The sequence below is a fragment of the Ambystoma mexicanum genome, chromosome 6q (genome assembly GCF_040938575.1).
Source record: "Ambystoma mexicanum isolate Mex_15411 chromosome 6q, UKY_AmexF1_1, whole genome shotgun sequence".
NCBI lineage: Eukaryota > Metazoa > Chordata > Amphibia > Caudata > Ambystomatidae > Ambystoma > Ambystoma mexicanum.
The window spans coordinates 76,836,067-76,859,753 of record NC_090937.1 but is presented as its reverse complement, the minus strand read 5'-3'; the positions used below and the strand labels follow the sequence as shown (position 1 = coordinate 76,859,753).

Below are 23,687 nucleotides of genomic sequence, written 5' to 3'. Positions count from 1 at the left end.
ATAATCAAAAAGAACACAAAATGATCCCAACCTGGGAACAGTGGTCCGCGGAATCTATCCTGGACTATATTTTCATTTCATCAGGGATCTATCAGGCACAAAAAAATAGGGAAATTCTACATACCACTTGGAGCGACCATAGCATACTTACATTCACATGGTCGACGCACGGCACATGAAGACAGAAACTATATCTTCCACCTTTGTTACTTAACATGCGACAAACGCGGCTAAGAATCAATCCAAATCAGACGGAAGCAATGATAGGAACCTTCCTGTCGACAGAGAAACCTCCGAGCGAAAAGCTCAACTACGGATGGCTCCTGATCCCATATCACAGAACAATGAAGCCAATTGTGACCGACAAACCGGTGCACAAACATCATTACGACCCCCTAATCAGAGAAAAAAGAGTTAAGGAAAAAATGTAAACTCCTACAGAAAAACTACAATATAAGCTCCAAGCAAACAATTCAAAAAGAAAGAAATAGCTGGTTAAAGACGCATCAGAGCGCATTACTACAGGCAGATGCAGAACAAATGCTTGAATGCCTTAATAATCGGAACACTAGAGACCTATGGGCACTCCTAAACTCAGCATACCCGGCACAATATCATCTTATACAAAATGTGCTTGAAAAGCACTGGATAGAGTACTTCTCTAAACTCTATGGGAAGAGGGACACGGCAGTGACTGAGGAGACTCTAAAGGCCATCAAATGGTCCATTGCCTGTACCCAAGAGGACATCATCCAAATAATCTGCAAACTAAATACATCACAGGCTCCTGGGCCTGGTGGGCTGTCAAACAAAGTAATACAGAAGCACCCAGCCCAATGGGCAACGTTGATGATCGAACTCCTAATCATAATAAATGGGCACAACACAAAACCATCAACCTGGAGGTCCGCCACGCTCATACTAATATATGAACAAGGGCCAAAAGAAAAAAAATGCAGCCAACTATAGGCCAATAGCCCTGCTAGATCCCTTGGGGAAAATCTTTGCCACAATTCGGCTGCAACACCTAACAACATGGGCAATGTTAGGGAGAATTCTCTGTTGAGGCTAATTTCCCAAACCTAGTGAGTCCCCCAGCAGCTTTGCTGGATTTTTGGGGTTTATTTTTTTTCTCCTGCTAAGAGTGGGACTCTTTTTCTCCCACTCTTAGGCATGATTTGAGAGTGTCCTTTGACTATGTATGTGTTTTATAGGCTATGGGGTCTTTCACTCCATAGAGCTTCATGTGTGTTTGGTATGTGTGTTACACAGCACCCTCAGTGCAGTAACACAGGGGTGTCACAGTGACCCCCAAACATAGACTCCATACCCTGGGGCTGACTACTGTCTCCCAGGGCATGTAAAGTCACTATTGGCTTTACTAGTCTTAAATTGTGAGCAGAACCAGTACAAACCATCATATTGTGGAAGTACTGGTAGGGGTAATTCGATTGCCCCTGGGTCTGTTTCCCAAGGGGGCACTGTCCCGTTCCCCCTTGTCGAGTTTCTGGCTGGTGGCAGTGGATAGCACGCAAAATATTCCACCGGAATATTTCCTATGGGCTTTTCCCATTGATTTTAAACGCACCACTTTTTGGTGCAATGTTAAAGATACCGCCGGGTTATTTATTTAATATTAATTCCCCGGTTGGGTCTTTTTTCCAGGACTCGGTTTTAAAATGGTGTTTGTGTTCGCCTCTGAAACCCTAACCCAAGTCGAGCCCTTTGTTACACTTTTGGCGGGCTTCTGTACAGAAGCCTCCAAAAGTGCTGCCACTCTGTCTGGGTCTACAGGATGTGTGGGAGGGGGGGGGAATAGGCACCCTGGACTGAGTTGTCTTGGCAACTCAAGTCGCACTCTTGTGTGATTGGCCCAGTGGTGAGCCGCCCGGCTCACCACTTAGCATGTTCGATTGACAGCTAGGCTGATGAATGGGGGTTTTTCTGCATAAAAGCAGGGCTTTGGGGACTGGAACTTCAGAAGTCGCCACAGGACCTAAGAATCCAACGAAGAAGAAGCTGAGCCACCTGCAACCCGACGACACCACCAGTGAAGCCCTGCTGCACGAACTCGCCACTTTCCAACGACAGGGAAGATCTTCATCTGGAGAGTCTGTCCCCCTTTGAGCTGGTAGGAACAACCAGTTCACCTTCTTTCGCTTCCAGAAGTGTGCCTTGGTCGAATCGTCCGTGCCAAGCACCCCGGCGGCCGGATAGCCAAGCTCACCACTTTTGACAGCGAACAAAAGGACCTTTTAATCGGGAACTCCGTGGCTGGTTTCATCCCTGGGCAGTGCAACGACTCCAAACTTCTGCTACGAGATCTTCTCTTCCTCTGACTGGAACACCGAGCTGCAACCACTGCCAGGAACAACTGCCTCCGCTGGAGCTTCCTTCCCATTTAAGGTACTGTGTCCTGCCTGGCCTCCCTTTCTACAGAGTGCTCAAGATGTCCCCTAAATCCTTGTCCTATATACTGGGTTGGCCCCAGACCTGCTAACTTTGCTTCTCTGAACTATTCCTACTCTTTTTGCGACTTTTTCTGCAAAGACTTCAAGTGCATTTCCACTGTTTGATCTTGGGCACATTCCACCTTGCTCTCTCCAAGAGTGGGCCTGGCCTATGAACTTTTTGCTCTACAGTAGACCCTGCCTTTCTTGACTTGCTTTGGTTTCCTAAAAGTGTTGGTATTTTGATATTTCTATACTCTGCTTTTTCTCTCCCTTTTTAACTGAATTATTAGAGTGCCATCTAACGTTACACGCTCACCTCTGTTTTGCAAATAAGTGGTGTCTTAACTTAGACTTGTCAATTAATTTAATTAGGGAGGTGTATATACTTCTAGTGACTGTGTTTGAACTTGCTTGACATATTAGTGCCAGTGTATTTTTACAAGTGTGTTTTTAAATAAATAATTGTATACTTTTATACCAAAGCTCTGGTCAGTGTTTGCTTGTGCTACTGTCTTTTGGTACCTAATGTGTATACTCTATATACTGCTTAACTCTTTTTGAGAGAAGTCTAACTGCTCAGCCACAGCTACCAGGTAAATCTGGGTGGTGTAGACTACTACCAATTGGGTTTACTGCCAACACCTTTAGTCTTAATCTTTTTGCAGTGCTCCCTAAAGGAACTGCACAGGATTCTGCCTAACAGGCAACAGAGGAAAATCGGTTTGCTAAGGGGCAAACAGGCTTCACGCGGCAAGTAGATACGGAAATAAACCTTTTCCTACTCAACCTAGTAAAGCAAGAAACCATGACGTCAAAAACAACAGTCTGGATGGCGTTTGTAGACCTTCACCTAGCGTTCGACACCATAAATCGGCAGCTCTTATGAAACAAGCTTGAAAAATGGAACTGCCCAGATTACATCCTGAAGCCGATCAAACTGCTGTACTCTGAGACTAAAATAAGAGTAAGACTGACCAATGATGGAATACACACAATCGAGATGGAAACCTTGAACAGTCTTAAACAAGGATGCCCCCTGGCAGCGACCTTATTTAACTTGTTTACAGCAGAGATAGAGCAAGAAGTGAGTGATCCTGAACTTAATCCACCCAAAGTAAACTCCACACGATTGCCTATAATGATTTATGCCTACGATATAGTACTGCTGGACAAAACTCCAGGTGGCCTACAACTCAGCATGGACCGATTATCGACATATATGGCCAATCACAAGCTCAAAATTAACATCGAAAAAACTAAAATCATGGCCATTAGGAAGCCCAAAGCCAAGGAAAGGAGCCCAAACATAAGAATCGATGGCCAACAACTAAAGGTAGTAGAATCCTTTAAATATCTGGGAATTATTATCAACCAGACAAAAGACGAAGCACCATTGGCCGAGAAGCTCCAAAAGAAAACCCTTGCGCTTGCAAGACAAGGAGCCATATTACACAAAGTATGGAAAATTTTTCGTTTGTGCCAATAACAACATTCTACAAAACCAAAGTTATCCCAACATTAGTTTATGGAGCAGAATCCTTGTTAAAGTTGGATCCAAAGATCTGGGCCAAACTGGAGGCAACATTCTGGAGGAAAATATTAAACCTACCTCTGAGTTTTCCAATACCACGAATGCGCTTCGAGCTGGCATAACAATCTATAAGCTCGATAGTGTCCTGGAACAAAGTATGTCTATATCGAAAGATAACGATAGAAGATAAAATCCCTGCAATAGAAATAATGCGAACAACTCCGAACACAACCTTTGTCACTATCCTAAGAAAATGGATGGAAGAGCAGAAGCAATACCTGGTTCACAAAGATATTTCAGCGGAGATGTTGCTACAGCGCACACAAAACGTAAAGAAAAAACTGAGATAGAATGACAGGTGCAAAACAATTGTGGAGAAAAATACCTATAAAGAAAACCTGAACTGCGCACTTGACACAAGGCCAATAACACAACTACCAGCCTACTTGATGATCTTTCCAGATCCAAGAATCAGATCGCTCTTCATGAGGTTGCGTCTGAATCTACTGCCCACCAGAACAAGATTGGCGATAATCAAGAACCAGGACAAAGGAGACACTCAATGCAAATTCTGTGATCAGAAAGGTACATTAGGAACCTTATACCACATCATCATGGTATGTCCAACACTACAGCCCCAAAGAACACTATGCAGAACCTACTTTACCACCAGCAAAGAAGCCCACTCTTCAGAAGAACGATGGGCACAAATACTGCTAGGACATGATAACAAACGGATATTTACCATAACATCATTCTTGGAAAAAATCATGAAACGTGCTCCAGCGAGAAGCAGCCCAGACGATCCATAATCTGAGGACCATGAGAGAACCAACAAATAGGACTTGAAATATATCCGAGTATCAACGAATGAAAGATATATGAAATGAAAAGTTTACATATAAACTATATCATTTTAAATAAAAAAATTTAAAAAGTCCCTATGCACAGTGTGTTGACAGGAGTGAACCTGACCGAGGGATGTCCACAGTGAATTCTTTTGCTAAGGTTGGCAAGAGTGAACTCGGCAGAGGGAAGCCGACAAAAAGGGGCAAAGTCTGAGGAGCTGTTTAAAAAGACATTAAGATTTGTGAGTGCAATAAGTATTGTAAGACCAGGGGAAGTGGATTGTCCCACTTGTCATGCGGATCCGAGCCCAACGAGGGATAATCCAGAGGTGAAAAACTTGTTGTTTGTTTTGTTGAATACATCATGCCCTCAAAGGCTAAAGACTTTCTATTGAAAAAAAGACTTAACCATTGTAGAACCTGATAGCTTGAACGGAACTGTCGTTCCGTGCTGGGAAAGCTAGAGTGTGTGCTGTGCTCAGGAGATCCACCTTGTCCCTTGCTCAAGTCGTTGGGAAGGAAGACCCCTGGCAATCACATCCGGACTTATTATTTGTGAACACTTTATTGAAAACCCTATCACACTCCCTTTCTATAATTAGTTGTAAGGATTTGGCAATCGTTTTTTTATTTTAGTGTAGGCTTTTTTTCTTTGAAAAGACGCCACAAGGACTGCCTTATTTTTCATTTGATGGTCCAAGCCTGCTCCCATCTTAGGTTTAGGTTAGGCGTTTTTTCCACCCTGCGTTTAGAGTTTTATAAACACCCTGGAACTGTGATCACTTGTGTCTGTCTTTACTGTTGCCACTTTGAGTTCCTTACATAGTCTGGTTTCTATTTGTGTGACACAATGAATGAGACAGCCCTGACTGAAACCGGCATGAATGCCAGTGTAGTGTGCTCAAAGGCTGGATGTACTTGCCCCAATCCACATTCTTGGTTATGGGTGTCTGGGTGGAGTAATTGGCCTGAATGCCTGTGAGCAAGATTGGGTGCCTGCCTGCATGCATGCCCTTCTGGGTGATTGGCTGACTGGGCCTGGCTCAGCCAGAGTAAATGGGAAACAGATATGTATATCTGGGGACCTCTCACTTACCAATTGTTTCAGAAGCTGAAGTCGAAATTTAGCAAGAAGCTGCTGTTCTTTTGAAGCCCAGCTGGAGAAGTATGCTACTGCAATTTCTTCAATGTAGTCCAAAAGCTGTTGTGTCTCCCGAGGACCTATCCAGAGAGGAACTATGAAGGAGATCTCTCCCCGAGCTACAAGGGACCATCTTGCAAACTGCTACTCTTCATCTGAAGAACCCTGGAAGCCAGTCCTGTGTGCCTGCCGTCCGGAGAAGGGTTTTTTGTGAGTCCTGACGAGAAGTGCCCGGACATCTCGAATCGAAGAAGTCCATTGTTGTCACCCAGGGTCCAGAGGTGCGTTTTGTGACCGCTGGAAGCCGTGGCAGTCTACCGCCCAGAAGAGGGGGTACCCTGGCATAGTGCTGCTGGACACCAGGAGCTGCAAAATTTCCAAACTGCCTAAGAACATTTCAAACATCATCCTTGCCATCATCACTGATCACTTTTTCCTGCGGAGAGAGTCAAGAGTCGCTGAGTGCAGAGGAAGGTCCGTTGGTGGGTTTCCAGCCACAAGAAGCTAACAAAGACATCCTGAGGGTCCAGACTTGGCGAGGGTCCGTGGTGCACTCCATTGGTCGAGTCCTGGTCGCCAGAAGCCGTCCAGAGGTCCGTGCTGTGGCTGCAAAAAAACGAAAGTTGGAAAACCGTGAAATTCAGAAACCCGACACCAAACGTGACCTATGCAACCGTCACCGCCAGAAGTCATCGTAGTGTCCCAGGGGTCTTACTTTCATCTGCCAAGCATTTAAGGAGCCCACAGCAAGTTTCATCTTCACATGACTTCTACAGTCTGAAAAATCATTGACCAAAGGAGAGCACCGCAAAGAGTAAAACTGCTGCACTTATGAAAGACTTGGGTTCCATTTTTCTTCTTGGACTCAGCATCCCAGTGACTCAGACTTCCAAGGGGCGTCCATCCTCGGCATGAATTGTCAATTGAAACTGAGAAACTCTGCCACTTCGCCTGCCAAGGCACCAAAGGTCCTGTGATTAGGAAACTAGACTCAGGAGTTGCTAAGGGATCTCAGATTTGTCTTGGATCCTGTTCTCCTGTGGCCTCTCAGGTACTTTGGGGGTGGTAGAACCTTTCAAAGGAATCGGAAGCTATTGAAGATTATTGGACTGGGCTGTAAACGACAAGATAAGTTACTCCCTAACTTTTCCATTCCAGGTTGCCCACAGGTGGGGTGAGTGGGGGTCTTCAAATAGAATTATATATCTAGTCTAAAGAAAGCATCCTGCCACTGTTCACAACTAACCTGCCTTTCTTTCCTATTCTATGCTGTTAACCTCACTTAATAATTCACATGCCTATTTAAAACTGTCTGCAGTTAGTGCATCTATTACTGAATTTAAGTATTGTGTGGTACCACATAGAGTGTAGTACATATTTGTCATTCTTTGAATAAGTATTCCAAGTACAAAGTGTTAATTTTATATGTATATAATTTTGGGTAGCAAATCTTATTTTATATAAAGAAGCTGTGTCATCGCCTAAAATAGTGTGTGTGAACATTCCTTTGTGGGGTTTTTGGGGAATCACTATACTTAAGAACCAGCCTACCTCACCTCCTGAAAGCTTAAGCCTAGTTGCTCGTCCATTGCTACCAAATTGAGAGCCCTGGCTCGGGCGTTCTGTGCCTTACACTACCATATAGAGGGCAGACGTACAGATACCTCTCCTCCAGTCTCTACAATATGTCTTGTTCCAGTCTTACTGGTAAGGGGGAAAACTGTATTGAGCCATTTGCGGTGCTCTGTTATAGCTTGTCACATAACCTATTGGGACTTAGGAGAATGGGATACAATAAAAGAGACCAATGATTTAACTCCTCACACCTTCCTCTTCCGAATGCTATAAAGAGTGACAGTGTTATCCATTTGTCATTCTGTGACACAACCTGACCCTGAGATCTGCCCCTTCTAAGTTCCTTGAATCACCTGTATAACCTTGCTTAGAAAATGCAAAGGTTTATGGGTAAGCCTTCTGATCTAGTAGTGAAGGCTATAGTTGCTTAGTGAACCCTGATCCTGTTATTTTCCTATGTGGCTTTTTGCTTAGTACCATGGGGTTGCCCAGGCTAGCTCTAGCTAATGTTATCCTGATAAGTGCAAACTACTAGCTTTCAAGAAAAATGAAGACTAGTTTAGGACCAAGAACTCTGTAGACTTTTCTTTACTTTTTTGACTACCCCTCACTGTCCTTATCAATGTACATCTAACTAACTAGATAAGTTTCAAACGCTTCAAGAAACAGGTGCTCCTTTATCATAAAGGCTGTCAAGGAAGATATCAAATTAAGCAGCATTCCCCTGTATCTGCTTCAGACATCATCCTCGAATTCACCACCCGTGTCTGCAACCCCAATGTAGCTTCTAAATTAGGGCATAAAGCAACAAACCCGATTCTAAAAATGGGTTTTTTTTAAAAGTGATAATTAGTGGTGCTACCAAGGCCGATCGAACAACGGAGACATTATCCAGGTACTTTGTAAAAGTGGTAGAGCAAGCATAAAGAGAACCAGAATAGCAATTAAGGAGGTACGTTTTCCGATATCCTGAATCTGCTTAAGATGGAACATCTTTGAAACAGAGCACTTTAGAGTTGGCTTCAATAGTAGTATTTCATTAATTTCTTAGTGACACTTTTTCGATCGCTTACCTCCACTCATTAATCACACTTGTGTGTGACCTAGATTTAATCCGTAGTGTAGTCCTTTGTTTGGCCACCATCCTTTTACTTGACACCTGGGTGACGACATATTTAAGAAAATTACTAACTACTTACAAGTGATGTGTATATGTTCTTAAGTAAATCAAATCTTTTTGATTCTTTTTGTACACTCTATTTGTTCTGCGCTTTGCTGAAATACTCTTTGGTAGCCAGTTTATTACAACAACAAATATGAAATGCATTTTTGGCACTAATACTAGTGGCAGAACATGATGTACTAGTAGTTTTTGTTAATAGGTGGATATTTTTATTACAAAGCTAGTTGCCGCCTAGTCACATTATCTAACAAGTTGTAGTTTTGAAGGAGTTAATTTGATTTTGTAAATGTGTTTCAGCAGTATGTATCAGAGGTATGTGTAGGAGAATCACAGATAGGCTTTGGCTGAAGGGCTTAATGCCGTATTTCAAAAAGCATTCTTGCATTCTAGACATGTTTTCATTTGTAAAAATGCATGAGGCTGCTTGCATAAGGCTGCTCCCGTGCGTTTGTTGTGAGCTTTTGGAAGAACCAATATACAAGGATTTTGGATTACTCCTTACTTGATGGGAAATTCATATTCTAATATTGAATTGAGAACATTAGTCACAAATAGGTTAACCTTGTTTGCAAAGTAAATCATTATTTTGTAGCTTGCCTTATTTGGTCGATATTATGAAATTGCTATGCTGACAATCATTTTGTTTCCACAGTGGAAGTGGCCCAGTTCCTTCTCGTTGTGTTGGGAAAATATCAGCAGGAGAGCGGCCAGTTCCTTTTGATTTAAATGAGCCAGGTACAGTATGAGTTTCTGTGTCTTGGCTTTGTAGTATGTTTTTTGCAATAACACTTTTAACTTGTTGCAGCTATGCATAGTTAATTTATTGCAGTAAGCCCAGCAATAGACAGAAAACAGCTCATCTTGCACAACCAGCTTCCTATTCTTCCTTCCGCTCCTTATTGAAATCTCTTCTTTTTCATTCCCCTCCCAGATCCCCTTCCCCCTCTTTCCCTCTTTCTTCTAGCCTTCTTTTTATCTTCCTCTTCTTTTCTAAATCTCCCTTCTTCCTACTATTCACCTTACTCACTACTCTCTCCCCCTTCTTTCTCCACCGCCCCCCGCTCTTCTTTCTCATATTTAAATTGTTCTACATGCTGATTTTCCGGTTTGATTCATCTTTACCATTATAGCTTCTACCGTTCCATGTTTAATGTATTTTTTGTTGTTCATTGTAAAGCGCCTTAAGGCCCTATATAAAACAATAAATACAAATACAACGCACATACTTTATCAGGAAGTTACCAACCACAGTCCCATAATTACATTGATTTGTTCTCCTTTTGTATTGTTCTATAATGGAGTTGGCAATGTTACAGTGGGGAAAGTCGATGCATGCCTATGGGATTTGTAGAGGAAATATTATAACTTTGATAAAGTGGAACGTGGAAAATGAATCATGACTAACACATCTAAGTTAGCCCACTTCCTGTGTGCTCATTTTTATCTAACAATAGATGTGTTCAAACAATAATCCAAAGAAACCAACCAATGTGTTTTGTGGAAAGTGCTTGCAGACCCTTCTGAACTAAAGAGGTCTTGGGCTGGTGTACATTCAGGGATCTGTAACCTTTGGCTCTCCAGATATTTTGGACTACAGCTACTTTCAACCCTAGCCAGCAAAGTCAATAGTGAGTGATCATGGAAGTTATAGTCCAAAACATCTGGAGCGCAGCTGGATGCAGACCAGGCCCCCTGATCTAGACTATCTCCAACCCAAGGATTCAAGCGATTAAAATGATTGGTCTCGATCTCATTTTGGGAATAAGTCCCCCTGCTTACTATTTAATGTACATTGGCATTCAGGTCCCCCCCCTCTTAATCAAATGATCGATTGGATTGATTACATTCTTGATTATTGCTAAGTTTTGGGTGTTCAGGAGGTCATTTTGGGCAGAGACTTCAATAGTTGTCTTGCAGACCCGAGTTCCTCAGCTTCACTGTCAATTTACCAGCAAGCTGGTGTGCGACATAAAATCTAGTTGAATTTGGTAGAGGTATGGCCCTCATTATGGCAAATGGAAACGCTACAGGGGACGTTCAGAGTAGATCTACTTGGAAGGCTCATGGTATCGCCTCTACCATTGATTGTATATTTATTTTTAAAAATTTGGTCTCAGAGTGTTTGTCGTCGTATACCGAGGAGGTCCCACAGAGTCACCATGCCTGTCTTTGGCTAACTTTGAGAAGCCTGTCAGTGGGAAGAGACATCGCCATTTATGCCCCTAAAGTCACCTATAATGTAGCAGGAAACCACCTAATTTGGAATGGCAAATCAACAAGAAATTGTAATCTATCATTAGTGCAGGCTTTGAGGGAGGAAGATTTAAATGTGTACTTCAGCACTCATTGTTATGATGTGTTAGTTGAAACCCTATATAATATACTTTCGATGGGATTGGGTCCTCCGACGTATTCCATATCTATGACTGGTAATGTCCACAGCTGTGCTGCTTCAGAAAATCTTTGGCGTCTGCGTCCTGCGTCGATGACGTCAATGCGCCGTCCCTGAGGACCTCCTCCGACGGCCGACGTCACCTGATTTGATAAGTAAGACGCACGACGCCCATAGCCTCAGTTCCGTTTTTTCCGCGAACGTGTTCGCTTCGTGAATCTCGGTACGCCTCGACTCGTTGGAGTTACTGTTTTCTTTCTCGGTTCGTTGAACCTGTTCGGTTGTTTGTGGCAATGTCTTTTTCATCTTCAACCCCGCGTCATGGCTTCAAGAACTGCGGGGACTGTGGGTCCAAGATGTCGGTCACGGACATGCACAACGCCTGCCTCTGGTGTCTCGGGGAGGCCCACGATACGGACGACTGTGTCGACTGCCAGTTGCTCACTGCGAAGGCCTTGCGAGAACGCAAGAAGAAACTGTCGGTGGATCGGGTGTCTAAGCCCCGGAAGTCGAGGTCTGCGGGACTTTCGACCGATGACTCGAGGGGTGACTCTCCATGTCGTCGTCGGAAGTCCGGTGGGTCTCCTTCCAGGAGTCGGTCTCCCACTCCTCCGCCTCTTCTAGGCATTCCAGGAAGCGCCGGCATAGGTTGCCTTCCCCGTCCTCTTCCGAGGACTCCGCCCGTCGGCGGGTTGCTTGTCCCTCCATGCAAGCGACACCGGAGGAATGGGCTTCCTTCGGGAAGCAGATGCTAGCGATTCTGGAATCGCAGGGCACCGGTCCGTCTGCGCCTCCGAGTGGGGTCGGTCGGCACCGGTCGAGAGACACCGCCCGTACGCCTTCGGGCTCGGGTGGTCGGCACAGCTCGTGGGAGAGGTCCCGCTCGGACAAGGGTAGCTGTTCTCTCCATGCCCGTTCCAGGTCCCGGCCCTCGACGCGCTCGAGACGGCGTGATCCTGTGCCGTCTTCGAAGAAGACGTCGACGCCTGGGGCGCCGAGGTCATCGACGATTTCTCTTGAGGTTCCGTCTTCGAGGGGGTCGTCGACGCCGTCGGCGCCCAGGTTGTCGAGAGACACGCTCGGAGATCCGAGGACTGTGTCGACGCCGCCAATGCTGGAGGCGTTGCAGCTGACACCGATTCGCTCGACATCGACGCCCTTTCTATCGACGCCGGCGCCGACTCGTTCGGCGTCCTCAACGCCTTTCGAGGCGATGGTGTCGGAGGGCCCTCGTGGCACGGGGTTTGCCCCTAAAAAGGCTGTGGCTAAGGTCCGGCACTGCTTTGGTCTGCAGAGGTCTTCCTCTCCCCGCCTGTAGTACATTTCAGAGGGTGATGAAGGCTTTGATGGCGGCCTGGTTCCGGTTACGGTTCCAGGTGACCTTATCTCGGGCCATAGTCAGTTTGATGACCTGAGGCAGTCACTGCATGATGCCAGTAGACTGGACACCTCTCCGGAGGTGGAGTTTTGTCGGCCGGAGCCTGGCACTCATGCCGATTCGTCATATCGGCTCCTTATGTCTCGGGTTACCGAGTACTTGCGTTGGTCAGCTCCCCCAGGGGAGTTCGTTCAGGATGATCTCACGGACATCCTTGATCTCGGTCCACCCACTGACCCGGTTTTGCCTTTTCATATGGCTTTGCAGAGAAGGGTGGCGGCGGCTTGGACTGCTCCAGAGAGTCTCCCGGCAGTGGGCAAGTCTTTGTCACGAAAATACCGTCCAGCCAGTAGCGACCCCTGCTACTTGTATAGGCACCCCACCCCGGGGAGAGTTTGGTGGTGCAGGCGGCTACGGCCCCGGCAAAGCAGGTGTCGTATCCTACCATCCCTCCGGATAGGGACGACAAACGTTTTGACGGCTGGGCGAAGAAAGTGTTTTCTTCTGGGGGTATGGCGCTTCAGGCGGCCAACTCCATATGTGCCTTGTCTCGTTTCACTCACACTCTGTGGAACTGTGTTGCATTAGTGGCTGATCATATTCCCGAAGGGGACGAACGGGATGGTTTCCTTGCTATGGTTCAGGATGGCAAGGATGCCATGTGTGAGGCCGTTCAGTCGGGTTTGGAATTGGCGGATTGTGTCAGCTGGTCCATGGCGGCGAGCACCGTAATGCACAGGTTTGCGTGGTTGAGGAAGTCTGGGTTCGCTCCTGATGTGCAGTCCCGGCTCCTCAACATGCCCTTTGACGGTGAACACCTTATTGGCAGCAAGGCTGACGAGAGCCTTGAGAGGTTGCAGACCTCGAAAGCTGCAGCGAAGTCGTTGGGCGCTGCAGTTCGCCAACCTCCGCCATTTCGTCCTAGGGGACAGCAATGGAGGGGAGGTTCCTTTCGCTGTTACTCGTCCTTCAGTAAAGCGAGAGGAGCTAGCAGTCAAAGAGGCCATCGTAAGAGTGCCGGAGGAGGAAACAAAGGTACTCGAGGTGCCAAGGCCGCTCGGGCAGTTGCCTCTTTGCCCTTAGGCAACGCCGCAGTCGCTACCACTCAGTCATGAGGCTAGGTCCCATGGTTCGCCGGTTGGGGGAAGGCTGGCGCAGCATCTTGTAGAGTGGCAAGCCATTACTTCAGATGTGTGGGTTCTGGAGATCATAACCCACGGCTACTGTCTTCCTTTTCGGCAGAGGCCTCACGACAATCCACCAGGGAACCTCTCTTTGAAGAGTCCGGATCCGCTCCTTGCGCAGGAAATTCAAGCCCTGCAGGAGAAAGACGCCATAGAACTGGTGCCTGTAGCAGAGAGGAACAAGGGATGGTATTCCCCTTATTTTTTGATTTCAAAGAAAGACGGGGGATTGAGAGCCATCATGGAGTTACGCGGTTTGAACAAACTCCTCAGGAAGGACAAGTTCAAGATGGTGACTCTTTCTCAAGTCCTCCAGGCCCTTCAAATTCAGGACTGGTTGGTGTCTCTCGACCTCAAGGATGCTTACTTCCATGTGCCGATCCATCCCAAGCACAAGAAGTACCTGAGGTTCGCGTTTGGCGACTCACACTTTCAGTTTCGGGTCCTGCCATTCGGATTGACCTCCGCCCTGAGGGTTTTCACCAAGCTCATGGTGGTGGTGGCAGCGCAGCTCAGGAAAGGGGGGATTCACGTCTACCCCTACCTGGACGATTGGTTGATCAGGGGGAGCTCTCCCGAGCAAGTCCTGGATCATCTGTCCGTCACCTGCCACTCCCTTCACAGGCTGGGCTTCTCCCTCAATTTAAAGAAGTCCCATTTGACACCAACGCAGCGGCTCCAGTACATCGGAGCAGTGCTCGACACGTCCCTGGGGCAGTGTTTTCCTCCTCAGGAGAAGACTCGTCTCATTCAGCAGATGGTGCACAAGTTTCAGTTTGCCCAGACTCTCCCAGCGTCCGAGTTCTTAAGACTGCTCGGCCTCATGGCATCCTGCATTCTTCTGGTGCCAGAGGCTCCTCTGCGGATGAGATCTTTGCAGTGGGCGCTCAAGCTCAAGTGGTCTCAGTCCTCCGGCAGGCTGTCAGACCCTGTTCAGGTGACGCCCTTGGTAGCCCAGGACCTTCTGTGGTGGGAAGTCGAGGGCAATCTGATGAAGGGTGCCCCATTTTGGCTGCCTTGGCCGGAGGTGACGATCATGACGGACGCATCCCTCACGGGATGGGGAGCTCATGCCAACGAGCTGACAGTCAGCGGTCGTTGGTCTCTGTCGGAGTCCAGACTCCATATCAATCTGTTGGATCTGAGGGCCGTCAGGCTAGCCCTGAAGGCTTTTTTGCCGACTGTGCGCGGGAAGAGTGTCCTAATTCTGACGGACAACACGGTGGCCATGCACTACCTCAACAAAAAGGGGGGGCAGGCTCACTTCCGCTGTGCAGGGGAGGCGATGCAGCTCGAGTTCTGGGCCATCCAGCAGGAAGTGTCGATCTCGGCAGTTCATCTGGCCGGAAACGAGAACGAGACGGCGGATGCTCTGAGCAGGCAGAGCTTGATCTCTCACGAGTGGGAGCTGGCGCAGGAGAATCTCCTGGAGATCTTCGCCCTTTGGGGGACCCCTCAAGTGAATCTCTTCGCCTCCAGTGTCAACCGGAAGTGCGAAAGGTTTTGCTCGCGGGAATTTACTCCAAGAGGAGCCTTAGGAGACGCGTTCGTGGTGGAGTGGTCATTCCCACTGCTGTACGCGTTTCCTCCAGTCCCCGTTATCCCACAAGTGTTGCGGAGGTTAAGGAGGTTCGGTTCCCGGATGATCCTCATTGCTCCGGCGTCGGCCCGGAGGACGTGGTACCCGGACCTTCTAGACTTGTCCATCTGCCCTCCACGTCGTCTTCCCTACCGAGACGATCTGCTCTCACGGGAGGGGGGTCAGGTTCTCCATCCAGAGGTCGGATCCCTCAATCTTCACGCTTGGCTTCTGAAAGGTTGCGGTATAAGGATTGGGACGTCCCTGAAGACGTGATGGAGGTGTTGCTCTCGGCCAGGCGGCCGGCAACTAAGTCTCTCTACCGTTGCCGTTGGAGCAAGTTCTGCGACTGGTGCAGAGTTCAGAATGTGGATCCTTTTGAATGCGACATTCCCATGGTTTTGTCTTTTTTGCTTTCTTTGGCCCACAGGGGCTTGCAAGTGGGGACCGTTAAAGGTTACCTGGCGGGGCTGTCCATATTTAAGCGCTCGTCTGAAGAGTGTTCCTATTTTAAGATTCCTTTAATTTCGCAGTTTTTGAAAGGGCTCACTAATGTGTTCCCTCCGTCACCTTTTTTGGTGCCAGGTTGGGATTTGAACCTTGTTCTTAAGTTTCTTATGGGTGCTCCATTTGAGCCTTTACATTCGTGCCCTTTGAGGCTGTTAACTCTGAAAACTGTGTTTTTGGTTGCAGTTACTTCCGCTCGCAGAGTGAGTGAGTTACAGGCACTTTCAGTTAAGCCACCCTTCACTGTGTTTCACAAGGACAGGGTTGTCCTTAGAGTTCGTCCTTCTTTTCTTCCGAAGGTGGTTTCGGAATTTCATTTGAGCCAGAAGGTTGTTCTTCCGGCGTTCTATCCTCCTCCACATCCTGGTAAAGAAGAGGAGAGGCTCCATAGACTTGATCCTAGGTGAGCGTTGAGCTTTTATATCTCGCGCATGTCCCGGTTCAGAGTGGACGTTCAACTTTTCATTGGTTACGCTGGAAAGCGTTTGGGATAAGCTGTGACGAAACAGACTTTGTCTCGTTGGATTATTTTAGCTATCTCCGAATGTTACCGCTTGGCGGGTAAGGACCCTCCGGCTGGTTTGCGGCCCATTCTACCAGAGGAGTGGCTGCGTCTACTGCCCTGCAGAGGGGAGTTCCTATTCGTCACATCTGTGATGCAGCCACCTGGGCTTCAGTACATACTTTTGTACCTCACTATTCCCTCGATTCCATCAGAGGGCAAGATCTGGCCTTTGGCAAGGCAGTTCTCTATTCCGCAATTTGATTGGGCATGCTAAATTTGTATTCTAAATTCTTTCCCACCTCCTTGCTTGGTACTGCTTTGGGAGTCTGTCATAGATATGGAATACGTCGGAGGACCCAATCCCCTCGAAGAACAAGTTACTTTCTTACCGTTTAACGTTCTTTCGATGGGATGGTCCGACGACGTATTCCATATCACTCCCTCCCTGCCTTCCCCGCTGCAGAATTTCTTTTGGGATTGCAGCTTGCGTTCCACAAGGCCTTGTGTGTCTGACTGGCAGAAAACTGGTGGCACACTTTCTGGGAAAAAACTATAACTGAGGCTATGGGCGTCGTGCGTCTTACTTATCACATCGGGTGACGTCGGCCGTCGGAGGAGGTCCTCAGGGACGGCGCATCGACGCAGGACGCAGACGCCAAAGATTTTCCGAAGCAGCACAGCTGTGGACATTACCTGTCATAGATATGGAACACGTCGTCGGACCATCCCATCGAAAGAACGTTACCAGGTAAGAAAGTAACTTGTTCTTCTAAACCAAATTCTGCTACATGTCACTCTCAGTTGTTTGGTAAGAAGGTCAAGGCTCAAAAAAGAAACCTTTTGTAAGGCCACTGAAATTAATCCCACCAGAATCCCAGGTTCGAGCCACTAAGGCAATAAAAAGAAAATATAGAAAACTGAATTTGTCAGGACCTGCAAATCCTGGCTCAGAATGATGTTGAAAGCTTTTTAAAAAGCCTTGCCAGTGTCAACACAGGCGCCTGTTGTGAAGAATTATAAACAATCTACTACATCCCCTAGCCCAGGCTCAGATTTACCCGATCGCGGAAGCGGATTGGGTGAGTTTTTTTCCTAATCTCTACACTTCGAGAACCCTTTTCCTCTAAGATTGTGGATGAGGCGGATTGGTCAGTGAGGATTGAGTGGGAGGATATATAGAAATGTATTAAAGAAGCAAAAAGATCTAGAGCTTCTGGGCCCGATGGGCTGTGCAATATTACATTGAAAGATAACCCTATTCTTTGGGAGGATATATTATACTACTTCTTTGGTAGTATCTGCACTACCCGTTCAATTCCCCCCTCTTGGAAAACATTGCTCATCATTCTGATTTTTACAAAGGGGGACCAATGCCTGCCCTGTAACTACAGACCCAATCGCCTTGCTTGATTTTTCCGGCACAGTCTTTTCCATGATCTTGAACGAAAATATTAGAGCCTGGGCGATCAGGAGTGATGTCTTAGATTATATTCAAACAGGCTCATTAATGGTGTAGGAGCTGTGGTCAATGGTTTTTTGTTGAATATTCTTAAAACAACATATGCGGCTAAAGGTGCCAGTCTATTCGCCTATTTTGTGGAGTTTTCAGTGGCATTTGATAGTGTGAATCACCCTCTGTTGTGGGTAAAGCTCTGAAATTGCGGATGCCCCCGCCATTATTTGCCATTATAAAAGTACTTTATAGTGATACTACTATAGAAATCAGATCAAATTCTGAAGGCCAGCTTTCATCCACCATTAAGACATACTGCGGGTTAAAGCAAGTCTGCTTCTTTGCCCATATTCTATTTAATCTTTTTATCGCAGACATAGGTAAATCATTGGCCATTGTTTACTATGACAGCGAGCCTGACTGTCTCACAAGAGCATGAAGTAATAACACGGCCAGTCAGATAGAATTCAATTCACCAGTGGGGTTAAACCACTCAGTATATTGAATCACACTTGGCGGAAGTGCTACTGGACACACCTCCTATCATCAGTAGGTCTATGGATTCAGGAGCTGCAGGGGGGTGACAATATATATAATGAAAACCAGAGGGTACAGTGTTTTTATCAGGATAACAATTCAGTCTTTCATGAAGCATTAGTAGTAGGGCTATGAAGAAAAACGAAATGGGTAGCTCCAATACATCCAGAAATTAACCTAGCAAGTTCTGAGACACTCTCTAATTACCTACGCAACTACTTAACAAGAATCCAGATACATTACATATCCGAAGTCAGGGATTCAGCAACAACTGGAACGGTTGCGAGAACTCAGTTCTGGTGTTTCCAAGCGGCTGAAATGCAATCCGGAGAGTGACGCAGATCACGTGTCAATGGAGCATTAGAAGAAAGGACATATCGCGTAATAGGTATCAAGTGATTGCAGCGTACGGCAACTTCATCAGGTTCGCCGTAGTTTCCAGGGAAGCTTGTGAGTCCCAGCGTAATAAGCCGGGAAGCGAGTACAAGGCGGTTTCCATCCATGTGAGTTCATAACCGTATCCCCTGTGACCCCCTTTTTAATGGATGCCTTAAACGAGGGGCTCCTGGGAATGGGTTTATCAGGATACCTGCCATGGAATTTTATGAGTAAACTAGGGGCATTCATATCTTTAGAAGCAACCCATGATCGGTCTTGTGCATATTCTTTCCAGTGCAACAATTATTGTACATCCCTCCTGCATTTCCGTGAATCCAGAATGGCCTGAATTTAGTAATCCTTCTGTTGCCTCACCACTGGTGGACCCTTTCCCACGTCACAGGGATAGATATCCGATGTGATGGTGGGTTTCAAGAGAGAAACATGGAAAACTGTATGCAACTTACATCTGGTCGGGATTGTAATTCCATAGCCACGGGGTTGATGATGCGCTGGATCAGAAATGGTCCTATGAATCTAGGTTTTCGTTTTTTACTACAGGCGCGGATACAAATGTTTGCAGTTGATAACCTTACTTAGTCACCAACAGTAGAGTTTGGAGATGGTTTCCTTTTCTTGTTAGCAAATCGTTGTGCGTTTTCCTTTGCCTTTGCTAAATGCAATTTAGCTATCATAAAACCAGAATGAATGTTTTGCTCGGGTAACAGGATGGGAATGGACATGAGCTGTTGCCCTGAAGATAAGTGAAAGGGAGTGGTTTGTATAGCTGTATGGTAAGAGTCCTACTCTTACGTCCCGTCCCCTTTCCGCCATACTGCATGGGTGTCCCTCACTAGGGACAAGAGACAGATTATTTTTCACTAGAAAAAACCTTCTTCCCCTTTAAATTTAGAGGTGCGCGGGGTGCGGCCCTGGGAGCATACGCTCCCCTAACTCTGCACATTGTATTGAATCTCACTTGGCGGAAGTGCTACTGAAACACACCCCCTATCATCAGTAGGTCTCTGGATTCAGGAGCTGCAGGGGGTGACAATATATATAAGGAAAACCAGAAGGGTACAGTGTTTTTGCAGCATTAGTAGTGCTATGAGGTAAAACGAATACATAGCTCCAATACAATCAAAAAATGAACCTAGCAAGTTCTGAGACACTCTAACTAATTACCTACCAGGAATCAAGATACATTACATATCACATTACATAAGTCTGGGATTCAGCAACAACTGCAACCGTTGCGAGAACTCTGTTCTGGTATTTCCAAGCAGCTGAAATACAATCCGGAGAGTGGATCACGTGTCCATGGCGCATTAGAAGAAAGGACATAGTGCGTAATAGGTTTCACGTCATCGTCGCGTATTACGGCAACTTTATCAGGTTCGTTGTAGTTTCTAGGGAAGCTTGTGAGCACCAGGAGAATAAACCAGGAAGTGAGTATGAGGCGGTTTTCATCCATGTAAATTCATAACAGCCATGGTGCATGCTTTCCCTCCCAAACTCGGACCTGTCACGACTCGCTCCCTTCGCTCCCGTTCCCACCACTTGGGGGCATGATTTGGGGTTTATTCCCTACTGGACTTTTCCTCCGAACCTTATGCTACAGTGCTGTGATGAATTGGGAGCGCTAAATCCCTATTTTCCAAGCTACTTCCCTTCCGGATCCATTCCAGGTTTTTGGCAGCCAGCATGCTTCTTTAACCAAATGACTATGCTTCCCAGAATGCCTGGCCCACTGCTTCACCTCCACCCTTGCAGGACAAGGTTGGGTGGAGGATAGGCAACACCTGTGGCTGCAGGTGCAGCAATCAGCACACCTGAGGCGTGTGCTCGTTAAGCAGCTTTAAAAGCCTCAGTCTTACTTCAGTCCAGCACTGGTCATCGTTTGCAGTGTTTCCTGTTGTGACTAGTCCCTTTTTTCCTTGATCTTAGCTTTTGTACCTAGTTCCTAGTTCCTGTTTTCTTGTTCCTCTGCCCTGGATTTCGGATTCATGCGCTAATTGATTTCTGCTCCCTTGATTCCCTTTTTGTCTTCCTCTGTTTGCAGGCAGCATTTCTCAGTGCTTTCCCCTTTTAGATGCAGCCCAGTTTGTCTGTGTTCTATATTTCTTTGACTCTGTCCTTTGCTGCTGTAAACCCGTATGCCTTAGCCTTCCTCTTAGATTAGCTTCCTGTCTTTTCCTTGGAGGGGTAGGGGGAAGTTTGCATTGGTTATTTCGTGTTTCCCTGCTCCTGATCCTTACTTTCTATTGGGATCCATTCCATGTTTTCCATTGCACTTCTGCATTTATTTCCCATTTGATTATTAGGTGTGGTGTGCGGTTGTAGCTAGCTCCTGTGTGAATGCTTATGTTTTCCTCACTAATTTGTAATCACTATTCCAACTTAGGTATTTAGTTTTCCTCCCATTGCTGTTATAGCCTTTCTGGGTCCCAGTTTCATCAACAGGATTCGTGGGCTAGCTGACATTCAAGAGGTTTATCTCGTCCTCGTGAGTACTGTTCTTTAGTTCCCTTATTTAATACCATCAAGAGTGTTAGTTCACAGATTCTGTCATTGCTTGCCCTCCACGAGGGTTTAGGGCTGTCAGTACCTGTAACAGCAATTGGGGGTAAGGCGCTTGCCGACTTTCCTCGCGGTCAGGTGCTTACCCCACATCCCTTTTCATATATTGGTTTTGTTGTCACACTCTATTTGCACTCCTGGGTTCTAGCATACATGAGTCGTTGTTCCTGTGTGCACGTAGTTTAATTCAAAGCTATTCACTGTGTGATTTAGTGCACATTTCCCTTGCCATATTCGCTGCCTTTGTACTCGCCTGACTAATCCTGACAGGACCATGTGTAATTAATCGTCTGCTTTATGCAGACAGCTTGATATTATTTGACCAAACACAGTTTGGCCTACAGAGACAAATTAATGTACTTTTTAACTATGCACAAGAAAATAATCTGAAGATTAGAATCAATAAAACCCAAATTATGGTGATCCCGCCAACGAATAAACATAGGGTGAAATCGTTTAAATGGACCATAGGAAAATGCTCCATTGGAGACTGTCAGAATTTGTCTATTTGGGTATTCTAATATCGAACACTTGGGCCTAATTCACTGAAGCGTTTTATAATGGCAAAGCCCCATTGGAAAACGCTCTGTGAATCAGAGCATCTGTGTTTGTCTGCGTTAGATCACTTCCTAAAGCAAAAATTAAAAACATTAATTAACCAAGTCAAATTGATGAATCACTGCTATGGAAAATGTTCTGCTTTGCTTTTAATTAAATTCTTCAAAGCCAAAGTTATTCTGGTGCTGTTAGATGGGGCGGAAAGTTCGCTTACATGGCAAACAATGAAGTGCTGCTCTTTTGAGAGTGCATTTTGGAAACATTCTGGGCTCTCCAACCGCTCTTTTGCTCTTCGAACTGAGCCTTCTCTCACTGTATGCAGTAACGTCTTGGAAAACTGTGATGCTTTTCCGTAAGATATGTAAAGTACCAGACAAATCGATCCAACAAATAATTAAGAGGGCCCTAGAGAGGTGATGTGTGGGGGCATTAAAATGCTTGGCACTATAGTTGTTTGGAGATTCTAGAGCAAGTGGGTGCATATTTAAAGTTGCTTCACGAGAATCCTGGGAAGTTTTAAAAAAATAATATGGGAAAGGGATTGGATACCAACTATCAATGAATGCCAGCAGCTCTCGTACCAGCATTATATTATTTTAGAAGGTAAATCCTGATTTACAATTCTGCAATATCTATATAAATTCCCGGTTGATGGTTGGAGAAGGCTTTTCTTAAAAACCAGACTTAATCTTTGTAAAGATTGGAGGGGGTATCTGTTCTTTGCCCTCTATATGTAGGCTAAAGGCATATAACACCCCAGCAAGGCTCTCAATTTGGTAAGGATGGACGAACAGCCAGGCTTAAGCTTTCAGGAGGTGATGCAGGCTGGTTCTTTAGTATAGTTTTCCCCCACAGCCCACACAAAGCAATGTCCACTCACTATGTTGGGTGATAGCACAGCTTCTTTTTATAAAATAAGGTTGCAACCTCTACCATATATATAAATAATAACTTGTTGTACTTGGAATACTTCTTCAAAGAACTGCAAATATATAAACTCTGTGGTACCACACAATACTTAAATTCAGTAATAAATATGCTAACTGCAGACCGTTTTAAATAGGCATGTGAATTCTTAAGTGAGGTGTATTAGCATAGAATAGGAAAGAAAGGCAGGGTAGTTGTGAACATTGGCAGAATGCTTTCTTTAGACTAGATCTACAATTCTGTGTGAGGATCCCCCCACATGGGCAACCTGTACTAAAAAAGTTAGGGTGTAACTTATCTTGTCTTTTACAGCCTAGTCCAATGATGTTCAATAACCTTCTGCTTTCTTTCAAAAAGTCCCTGAGTGGCCACAAGAGAACAGCATCCAAGACTAATCTGGGCCCCTGGACGACTCCTGGGGCTAGAAGATGCTCTTCCTCCTCACAGTACTTTCGGTGCCTTGGCAGGCGAAGTGGCAGAGTTTTTCGGTTTCACTCGACGATTTCCTCAGAGGATGGACCTTTTTTGGCAGAAGGAGCCTCTGAATGCTGAGTCCACGAGAAAAAAGTATTTCTGAAGTGTGGCAGTTTTACTCTTCGCTGTGCTGTCCTTTGGTCTTGATTTCTTCGACTGTAGAAATCCTTTGATAATGAAACTTGCTGTGGGCTCCTAATAGCCGGGCAGAGTGGATTAAGACCCCTGGGACCCTTCGATGACTTCTGGTAGAGACGGGTTCATTAGGTCACTATTGGTGTCGGGTTTTGGAATATCTCGGTTTTCCGACTTTCGTTTATTCGGTACTGCAGCCGCAGCACGGACCTCTGGGCAGCTTCTAACGACTGGGACTCGACCACTGCAGTGGACGTCAGACCTTCACCAAGCCTGGGCCCTCAGGACAGCTCTGTTAGTTTCTGGTGGCGTGGAAACCCACTGGCAGAACTTCCACTGCACTCAGCGACTCTGGCCCGTCTGGTGGGG

General features: G+C 46.1%; 1 protein-coding gene across 5 annotated transcripts in view; it reads left to right on the top strand.

The window, feature by feature from the left end:
- CENPC (centromere protein C) overlaps positions 1–23,687 on the top strand; it is a 1,963,500-nt gene that overhangs the window by 1,260,254 nt on the left and 679,559 nt on the right. For all 5 annotated transcript variants that reach the window (XM_069630493.1, XM_069630492.1, XM_069630490.1 and 2 more), the window contains one exon: positions 9,384–9,466. In XM_069630493.1, the coding sequence (XP_069486594.1) occupies positions 9,384–9,466 (83 nt within the window). The remainder of the gene's footprint in view (positions 1–9,383; positions 9,467–23,687) is intronic.